Raw genomic sequence first — 10510 nt, 5'->3', positions numbered from 1 at the left:
TTTGAGATAGAGTCTTACTCTGTCATCCAGGCTGGAGTGCAGTGGCATGATCTTAGCTCATTGCAACCTCTGCCTCCCAAATTCCAGTGGTTCTCCTGCCTCAGTCTCCGACTAGCTGGGATTACAGGCATGTGCCACCATGCGTGGCCAATTTTTGTATTTTCGGTACAGACAGGGTTTTACCATATTGGCTAGGCTGGTCTTGAATTCCTAACCTCAGGTGATCCACCTGCCTCAACCCTCCCAAAGTGCTGGGATTACAGGCGTGAGCCACCTCGCCCGGTCATGAAAAATAACAAGTCTTAATTTGAGCTATTATTATGAATGAAGTTGGACATTTTTCCATATGCTTAGGAACGCTTTGAATTTCCCTTTCTGTAAACTATCTGCTTATATCCGGTTGCCATTTTTCCACTGAGTTGTTGGTCTTTATTGAATTATTTAATGAAAGCCCTTTCTCTATTATGGAAAATAGACCTTTATTAGTGCTCCAAGTTACACAAATTGTTCCAGTCCTTTTTGTTTCCATCTTTTGACTTTTTTTTGTCATGCAGGAGAAAAAAAAAATTTGTGGGGTCAAATATGTTAATCTTGTTCTATGTCTTCTCCATCTTGAGCAATAGCTATAAATGCTAGCCCCACAGAAGCTACAAAAAAGTTTGCTGATTCTTTGCTCTAGAAATTTTGTTTGTTTATTTGAGAGTCTCACTCTGTGGCCCAGTCTCCAGTGGCTCGATCTCAGCTTGCTGCAACCTCCGCCTCTCGGGTTCAAGCAATTCTCCGGCCTCAACCTCCTGAGTAGCTGGGATTACAGGCACGTGGCACCATGCCCAGCTAATGTTTTGTGTTTTTAGTAGAAACAGGGTTTCCCCATGTTGACCAGGATGGTCTCAATCTCTTGACCTCGTGATCCACCCACCTCGGCCTCCCAAAGTGCTGGGATTACAGGCTTGAGCCACTGGGCCTGGCTATGGCTCTTTTTTTCTTTAAGGGATTTCCTGGCTTTTTTGGTTTGCTTATATCTTCGGCTCAACTTTGAAATCATCTTGTCCTATTAAAAGCACACACTTATATAAAATACTTTTGTGGCTGGGTGCGGTGGCTCATGCCTATAATCCTAGCACTTTGGGAGGCCTAGGTGGGAGGATCCCTGAGGTCAGGAGCTTGAGACTGGCCTGGCCAACATGGTGAAATACTGTCGCTATTAAAAATATAAAAATTAGCCAGGCATGGTGGCACATGCCTATAATCCCAGCCACCTAGGAGGCTGAAGCAGGAGAATCACTGGAACTCAGGAGGTGGTGGCTGCAGTGAGCCGAGATCATTCCTGGGCATCAGAGAGAAACTCCATCCTCCCCACCAAAAAAAATACTTTTGATATATTTTATTGAGATCACATTAAATGTGTACATTCACTAAGGGAGAAATAATATCACTGTGTTGCTGAACCTTCCTATCCATGAACATGGTATGCATTTCCATTTGTTCACACTACTTTTGCTTAAGGGCCTTTCTTTAACTCCCCCAACAGAATTAATACCTCCCTGCTCTGTGCTTCCATCACACCTTGTATACTCTTGCCTGTGAACCCACCTACTGATCATGTACATCAAGGTCATGCTGCAGTTGCTGTGTGACCTCTGTCCACCATGCTTACTTGGGAGAGTCATTCTTGTTCCTTTCTTTATTTTTTAATTTTTTTTTTTCACAAATAAGACTTTTTATTTGCCACTATTATAAGTCTGAACTTTAAACAGATTCTTGGACTGGTGGTTCATATCCATCAACTCGTTCAACTTTAGCACCTGTCTCATCCCCAGTGGCTTTTCCAGAACTACTGCCTTCACCATGAAGCTCCATGAGTTTTCCCAATTCAATCTTGGGCTTCTTCAGCATTTTTACCTTTCTAACGAAGACATCATGGAGAGGATAAATAGATTGGCAAGCCTTTTCTATGTCTTTTCCAATGCTGTCTGGAATCAATTTATTCACCACTTCTTTCAAGTCATTTGTCTGCATCTCTCGGGTCATGATTTCCATCATCATCTTCCGGATTTGGTGGACCCTGTTGGTGCTGAGCATAAGAGGTCTTCCATATCTGATTGTTGTGTTTTTTAGTAAAACCAACACAGAACAGACGAAGCAAGTAACCATCGGTAGTCTTGACATCAACATGAACTTCAATCATTGTCTGCCATTTTTTGACCATGGAGCACATTTTGTCACGGGTAAGATCCATGCCATGGAAGTTAGTCAGGCAGTTTTTGCCCTGAACATCTTCAGTAATTAGCTTGAATTTCCTAAATGCAACTTCATCATTCTGCAAATCAGCAAGACTAACTTCAGACACTCGACCCTTGAGGCCATCAGATGCAATTTTGGTTCCTTGGGTCCTGGTGACTAGCGTCTTTCCAATATTTCTTATATTGAACATAGCAGATGCTTTCACATCATACCAATCTTTCTTAGAAAATGGATCAACCACTTTCTTCTTGGCTCCCTTTTTGCCGCCTTTCATAAGGCGCTTATTCTTGCCAACCGCCATGGTGCTGCTCAGAGAGCCAAAAGGGCGGAAGTGGATGTCGCCTTTTTAATTTTTTTAAAGATGGGGTTTCACCATGATGGCCAGGCTGGTCTTGAACTCCTGACCTCAGGCGATCCACCTACCTCAGCCTCCCAAAGTGCTAGGATTACAGGCGTGAGCCACCGCGCCTGGCCATTCTTATTCCTTTCTTTACCCAAAGCCTGGCCACAATCCACACTCAGTAAATGTTTGCTGAATTAATAACAAAAGAAAAAAAATCTCCCCAAGCCTTGTTGGTCATCCATCCATAGCCTGGTTTCTACAGCCCCTGCCTATAGGGTCCACCCCTATAGGGTTCTGTGAGCCCCTCCCTGTTGGTGCGGAGACAAGAAACCAGAAATAAAAGACACAGACACAGAGATAGAGAAAAGAGAATTTGGGCTTGGGGGTCCACTGCCAACCAAAGCGCAGAGACCTGCAGTGGCCCCGAGCGCCTGGACACTCTGAGTTTTATTGAGTACAAAGCAGTGGGCAGGGAAGGTAGGGTGAGGTAATGGTGGTCGGTGATAGGGTCAGGTAAATCACGTATCTTGAAGATAGGGGGCCCAAGACTTTCAAGTAGCCGAGGCGAGGAGAAAACCTAATGCATCAGCACTCTTCACGTATTTGTCAGAAATGTCAAGGACACTAAGATTATGTTACTATTACTAATTCTTATCTTTGAAGAAAAAGAGAAACCAGGTACAGATGCAGGCCGTGAGAGTAGACATGGAATGTGACCACTGAAGCACAGCATCACGTAGAGACAGTTAAACCCCCGGATGTCTGCGGGCTTCCTTGACGGCAGCCAGGCCTTACCACAAGAACTTGGAGAAGCGGAGTTTTCTCCTAACTTCCCCAGGAAGGAGATGTCTCGGTCATTTTGGATATCTCTTTCCCTAGCTGGCTGAACGGTGGGCACTTTCCCAGTGCTGGCGCTGCCACACAGCCGAGGCGCCCTCCAGCAGCCCTTATGTGGGCGTGACAGAGGGCTTAGAGCCTCTTGCCTTAGGATCACTTTGTGCACAATGTCACCTCAGTTCCATGCTTCATAACCCGATAATCATTAGTAAAATAAAGGTTATATTGAGTATACATTTTTATGATGATAAGTAACTGTAAGATTATATATGATTATATAAAGGAATAACTATATGCCTACATTTCTAATTCTTTTCTAAATCAGTATTTATATGGGAACAGACTGAAGCTTCAGACCCTTGCCCCAGCCCTTGCGGGGTTTCCCCCCTACACGTGCCCACCTTGGCCCCCTCTGACCCTCTCTGCTGACTCACTGTTTCCTTCACCCACAGCTCTGGAATGCCCTGCCTATAGCAGGTACACCAACTGCCTTCCCTCCTGCTCACCTTCCTGCTGGGACCTGGATGGCCGCTGTGAGGGCGCCAAAGTCCCCTCTGCCTGTGCTGAGGGGTGCATTTGTCAGCCTGGCTATGTGCTGAATGAGGACAAGTGTGTCCCCAGAAGTCAGTGCAGCTGCAAGGATGCCCATGGTGGCTCGATCCCTGTGAGTTGGGATGGGAAATGGGAGGACGGGAGGCAACGCACCTGGAGGGTGGTGCTTTCTCCTTTTCCCCGCCTCTCTCAGCCTGGGACACCCATGACTTGACAGCTGGCCTTGGGGTGTGAAGACTGCTGTGGGTGGCACATTGATCTCCAGCCAGGTCTGGGCTGATGGCGCCTGGCTTGGGTGGATCCGAGGAATCCAAACAAGCAGCACATGGCATGGCATAGTGGAAGAACCAGGGCCTCATTTCAGGCTGACCTAAGTTTCACTCTTAGGTGCCACTGATGAGTTGGATGACCTCTATTATCTCAGTTTGCTCACCTGTAAAATGAGTTTGTAGTGTCTGTTTTACAACATATATAAGACACCAAGCATAGTGGTTTTTTGTTTGTTTGTTTGAGGTGGAGTCTCCCTCTATCACCCAGGCTGGAGTGCAGTGGCATGATCTCTGCTCACTGCAACCTCTCCCTCCCAAGTTCAAGCGATTCTCCTGCCTCAATCTCCTGTGTGGCTGAGATGACAGGGAAGCACCACCAAGCCTGGCTAATTTTTGTATTTTTAGTAGAGACAGGATTTCACCATGTTGGCCAGGCTGGTCTTGAATTCCTGACCTCAAGTGATCTGCCCGATTTGGCCTCCCAAAGTGCTGGTGTGAGCCACTGCACTTGCCCCGCACAGTGTCTTTTGGATGTCCAATTGGCACTGTGGCTGCCTCTGGCATCGATTAAGCCATTCAGATGGTGGACTAGGCTGCTGGGGTAAGAGGAAGGAGAACCGGCCCTTCTCTCCTCACTTTCTCTTTTTTTTTTTTTCGAGACAGAGTCTTGCTCTGTCACCCAGGCTGGAGTGCAGTGGCATGATCTTAGCTCATTGCAACCTCTGCCTCCCAAATTCCAGTGGTTCTCCTGCCTCAGTCTCCGACTAGCTGGGATTACAGGCATGTGCCACCATGCGTGGCCAATTTTTGTATTTTCGGTACAGACAGGGTTTTACCATATTGGCTAGGCTGGTCTTGAATTCCTAACCTCAGGTGATCCACCTGCCTCAACCCTCCCAAAGTGCTGGGATTACAGGCGTGAGCCACCTCGCCCGGTCATGAAAAATAACAAGTCTTAATTTGAGCTATTATTATGAATGAAGTTGGACATTTTTCCATATGCTTAGGAACGCTTTGAATTTCCCTTTCTGTAAACTATCTGCTTATATCCGGTTGCCATTTTTCCACTGAGTTGTTGGTCTTTATTGAATTATTTAATGAAAGCCCTTTCTCTATTATGGAAAATAGACCTTTATTAGTGCTCCAAGTTACACAAATTGTTCCAGTCCTTTTTGTTTCCATCTTTTGACTTTTTTTTGTCATGCAGGAGAAAAAAAAAATTTGTGGGGTCAAATATGTTAATCTTGTTCTATGTCTTCTCCATCTTGAGCAATAGCTATAAATGCTAGCCCCACAGAAGCTACAAAAAAGTTTGCTGATTCTTTGCTCTAGAAATTTTGTTTGTTTATTTGAGAGTCTCACTCTGTGGCCCAGTCTCCAGTGGCTCGATCTCAGCTTGCTGCAACCTCCGCCTCTCGGGTTCAAGCAATTCTCCTGCCTCAACCTCCTGAGTAGCTGGGATTACAGGCACGTGGCACCATGCCCAGCTAATGTTTTGTGTTTTTAGTAGAAACAGGGTTTCCCCATGTTGACCAGGANTTTTTTTTTTTTTCGAGACAGAGTCTTGCTCTGTCACCCAGGCTGGAGTGCAGTGGTGTCATCTTGGCTCACTGCAACCTCCACCTTCTAGGTTCAAGCAGTGCTCCTGCCTCAGCCTCCTGAGTAGCTGGAATTATAGGCATGTGCCACCATGCCCAGCTAATTTTTGTATTTTTAGTAGAGACAGGGTTCACCATGTTGACCAGGCTGGTTTTGAACTTCTGACCTCAGGTGATCCATCCATCTTGGCTTCCCAAAGTGCTGGGATTACAGGCGTGAGCTACCACACCTGGCCCCTTTCTTACTCTCTTTCTCTTCTGGTGACTTCTACAGCCAGACAAGAGCTGGGTCTCCAGTGGTTGCACAGAGAAGTGTGTTTGCACAGGAGGAGCCATTCAGTGCAGGGACTTCCGATGCCCCTCTGGATCCCACTGCCAGCTCAGTTCCGACAACAGCAACAGCAACTGTGTCTCAGATAGTAAGGGGAGCGACCAGGGCGGGTGGAGAGGGGAGCACCTGGGGCCAGGGCAGAGCTTGGGGAAGAGGCAGGGCGGTAAGGGGCTTAGCCTGAACCTGCGCACAGGCAGGGGTTGGGGTGGGCAACTGAATCAGGAGGTCTGGTCTCCAATCTGGCTTTTGCCAACTCTGTGGCCATGTGCCAGGTCCTGATCCCCTCTGGGACCCTGCACCTATAGGGCAAAAAGATGGGACTTGTCATGGAGATCCTCCAAGGTTTTCGTTTGTTGGTTGGTTTTTTTTTTTTTTTTTTTGAGCAAAGTCTCACTCTGTCACCAGGCTGGAGTGCAGTGGTGTGATCTTGGCTCACTGCAACTTTCGACCCTCTGGTTCAAGCAATTCTCCTGCCTCAGACTCCCAAGTAGCTGGGATTACAGGCACTCACCACCACGCCCAGCTAATTTTTTTATTTTTAGTAGACACGGGGTTTCGCCATGTTGGCCAGGATGGTCTCTATCTTTTGACCGCTGAGCTGGGGGAAGAGGCAGGGCAGGAGGGGGTTTAGCCTGAACCCGTGCACAGGCAGGGGTTGGGGCGGGCGACTGAATCCGGAGGTCTGGTCTCCAATCTGGCTTTTGTCAACTCTGTGGCCATGTGCCAGGTCCTGATCCCCTCTGGGACCCTGCCGGCCTTGACCTCCCAAAGTTCTAGGATTCCAGGTGTGAGCCACTGTGCCTGGCTGCTTGTTTTTTGAGACTGGGTGGGTCTTGCTCTGTTGTCCATGCTGGAGTGCACTGGCACCATCATATAGCTCGCTGTAACCTCAAATGCCTAGAATCAAGTGATCCTCACATCTCAGCCTCCTAAGTAGCTGGAACTGCAGGCATGCACCACCACACCCAGCCAATTTTTCTATTTTTTTGTAGAGATGGGGTCTTGCTATGTTGCCCAGGATGGACTTGAAGCCATCTCAAGTGTTCCTCCTGCCTCGGCCTCCCAAAGTGTTGGGATTACAGGTGTGAGCCACTGTGCCCGCCCTCTCTAAGGTTTTTAATCAGGCCAGGAGAGGGAGAAAGTTGAAGATCAAGGATCCAGGGAGGCTGGGCATGGTGGTTCACGCCTGTAATCCCAGTACTCAGAAGGGCGAGGTGGAAGGGTCACCTCAGCACAAGAGTTCAACACCAGCCTGGCCAACATAGAAAGACCCTATCTCTACAAAAAACTTTAAAATATTTAAAAATTAGCCAGGTGTAGTGGCTTGTGACTAGAGTCCCAGCTACTCAGGAGACCGAAGCAGGAGAATTGCCTGAGCTCAGGAGTTTGAGGCTGCAGTGAGCTATGATTGTACCACTGTACTCTGGCCTGGGAGACAGAGTAAGACCCTGTCCGGAAAAAAAATAAAAATGGGCCTTTAATTGAGTGTCACTAGGTATTGGGGAAAAAAAAAAAAAGCTCAGGCATCAGGCACGGTGGTTTGTGCCTGTAATCCCAGCACTTTGGAAGGCCAAGCTGGGAGGATTTCTTGAAGCCAGGAGTTCAAGACCAGCCTGGGCAACATAGTGTGAACCCCATCTCTAAAAAAAAAAAGAAAATTACCTAGGGGTGGTGGTGTACTCCTGCAGTCCAGTTAGGAGGCTGAGGCAGGAGGATTGCTTGAGCCCAGGAGTTAGAGGCTGCAGTGAGCTGTGATTGTGCCACTTGCACTTCAGTCTGGGCGACAGAAGGAGACCCTGTCTCAAAAAATAATAATAATAAATAAAGAGAAAAGAAAGGATCCAGGGAGCCTAAGAGGGTGGCCACAGGGGACGTCACCGTGGGGGAGTGACTTTGGGGACCATTACACCTGGGCAGGGTTCCTTCTCACTCTTTTGTTTTGTGTTTTTGAGATGAAGGCTCACTCTGTCACCCAGGCTGAAGGGCAGTAGCGTGAGCCAGGCACTCACTGCAACCTCTGCCTCCCGGGTTCAAGCGATTCTCCTGTCTCAGCCTCCCAAGTAGCTGGAATTACAGGCACATACCACCGCACCTGGTTAGTTTTTGTATTTTTAGTAGAGATGAGATTTTTCCACGTTGGCCAGGCTGTTCTCGAACTCCTGACCTCAGGTGATCCACCCATCTCTGCCTCCCAAAGTCCCGGGATTACAGGCCTGAGCCACCACACCCAGCCCCTTCTCACTGTTTGACTTCTTGGCAGAGTCTGAACAATGCTCAATCTACGGGGACCCCCGTTACCTCACGTTTGACGGCTTCAGCTACCGCTTCCGTGGCCGCATGACCTATGTCCTGATCAAGACTGTGGACATGCTACCTGATGGGGTGGAGCCCCTGCTTGTGGAGGGACGCAACAAGATGTATCCACCCGGGAGCTCCATCTTCTTGCACGAGGTGATTACCACCGTCTATGGCTATAAAGTGCAGTTCCAAGCTGGCCTGGAGCTTGTGGTAAGTGCTGGGCCTGGGCCTGGTGGGTGTGGGGAGGCAGCTGGACCAGGTAGGCCATCTGGAGGAGGAGAAGTCAGGGGTCCCTGTTCCCTGAGACATTGGTGGCAGGGGCGGGCGGGTTGGAAAATGGGAGTCAGCAGGACGCAGTGGTTCATGCCTGTAATCTCAGCTGCTCAGGAGACTAACACAGGAGGATCAGTTGAGACCAGAAGTTCAAGACCAGCCTGGGCAACATGGCAAGATCCCACATCTCTGCAAAAAATTTAAAATGAGCCGGGTATGGGGGTGCACACCTGTAGTCCCAGCTATTGGACAGTCTGAGGCTGGAGGATTGCTTGAGCCCGGGAGTTTGAGGCTGCAGTGAGCCAGGATCTTGCCACTGCACTTTAGCCTGGGTGACAGAGAGAAACGGTCTCAAAACCAAAAACAAATCCAACAACAAGCTCACTGCATGTGAGGAGGCAGTAGAAGCTGGCAAGAGACAAGAGGAAGAGAGGAGGTGGAGGGCAGAGCATGAGGCGTGTGAAGGTCAGTCCCAGGCTGAAGAATCAATGGCATCCCCTGCACCAGTGTGGTTTTATTCTGTTTTGTTTGGTTTTGTTTTGCTGAGACAGAGTCTTACTCTGTGACCCAGGCTGGAGTGTAGTGGCAGGCACCATCTCAGCTCACTGCAACCTCCGCCTCCTAGATTCAAGTGATTCACCTGCCTCAGCCTCTCGAGTAGCTGAGATTATAGGCACGCGCCATCACACCTGGTTAATTTTTGTATTTTTAGTAGAGACCAGGTTTCCCCATGTTGGTCAGGCCGGTCTCGAACTCCTGACCTCAAGTGATCCACTCGTCTCGGCCTCCCAAAGTGCTAGGATTACAGGCGTGAGCCACTATGCCCAGCCTCACTGCACCAATTTTTTGCAAGGAAGGACTTGGGCTGGGAAGGGGGCGGACCTCACAGAGGCTTCTGCCACGTGGAATAGCAAAGCCCCCACTTGGGTAGCTCATTCCCCTGTCTTCACGGAGACATATGGACATGCCTGGGAAAAGCAAAGCCCAGGCAGAAAAGGTACTAGGTCAGGCAGATTCAGCCCTCCCTGTGGCTCCTGTCTTCCCTCTTTAGGTCAACAACCAGAAGATGGCTGTCCCCTACAGGCCGGATGAGCATCTGCGTGTCACCCTGCGGGGCCAACGGCTCTATCTGGTCACCGACTTTGAGCTGGTCATCAGCTTCGGTGGAAGGAAAAATGCAGGTAGTGGAAACAGGGAAAAGGAGAACAGAAGGGCCATTTCTGAGAAGGGGTAGGGAAAATCCTGTCTAAGACAGGCAAATCCTGGTGAGAGGACCTCCGCTCGGATGTGGTCCTGGCTCCAGAGGAGGACCAGGAGGAGGTGGAGTGAGGCCAGTTGGAGAGCAGAGGGCAGAGCCTTGGTTGGGTGCTGTGGCACCAGCCTATAATCCCAGCGCTCTGGGAAACTGAGACACGAGGATCACTTAAGGCCAGAAGCTCAAGACCACCCTGGAGAACATAGTGAGACCCCTATCTCTACAAAAAAATTTTTTAAGGCCGGGCGTATGGCTCACACCTGCAATCCCAGCATTTTGGGAGGCTGAGGCGGGCAGATCACCTAAGGTCAGGAGTTCGAGACCAGCCTAGCCAACATGGTGAAACCCCATCTCTACTAAAAATACAAAAATTAGCTGGCTGTGGTGGTGGGCACCTCTAATCCCAGCTACTTGGGAGACTGAGGCAGGAGACTCAATTGAACCCAGGAGGTGGAAGTTGCAGTGAGCCGAGATCGTACCATTGCACTTCAGCCTGGCAACAAGAGCAAC

General features: G+C 49.0%; 1 protein-coding gene and 1 pseudogene across 2 annotated transcripts in view; one reads left to right on the top strand and one right to left on the bottom strand.

The window, feature by feature from the left end:
• The window catches only part of ZAN (zonadhesin), a 62536-nt gene that overhangs the window by 47884 nt on the left and 4142 nt on the right, over window positions 1-10510 (top strand). The window contains exons 35-38 of the mRNA XM_037740393.1: window positions 3877-4092; window positions 6122-6262; window positions 8435-8682; window positions 9797-9926. Of these exons, the coding sequence (XP_037596321.1) occupies window positions 3877-4092; window positions 6122-6262; window positions 8435-8682; window positions 9797-9926 (735 nt within the window). The remainder of the gene's footprint in view (window positions 1-3876; window positions 4093-6121; window positions 6263-8434; window positions 8683-9796; window positions 9927-10510) is intronic.
• Window positions 1706-2587, bottom strand: LOC108307971 (annotated as a pseudogene). The gene has a single exon (XR_001826735.2). The product of XR_001826735.2 is annotated as a 40S ribosomal protein S3a-like (transcript).

Source organism: Cebus imitator, unplaced genomic scaffold, assembly GCF_001604975.1.
Source record: "Cebus imitator isolate Cc_AM_T3 unplaced genomic scaffold, Cebus_imitator-1.0 Scaffold82, whole genome shotgun sequence".
Classification (NCBI taxonomy): domain Eukaryota; kingdom Metazoa; phylum Chordata; class Mammalia; order Primates; family Cebidae; genus Cebus; species Cebus imitator.
The sequence above is the reverse complement of the archived record's forward strand: the minus strand, read 5'-3'. Positions and strand labels throughout refer to the sequence as shown.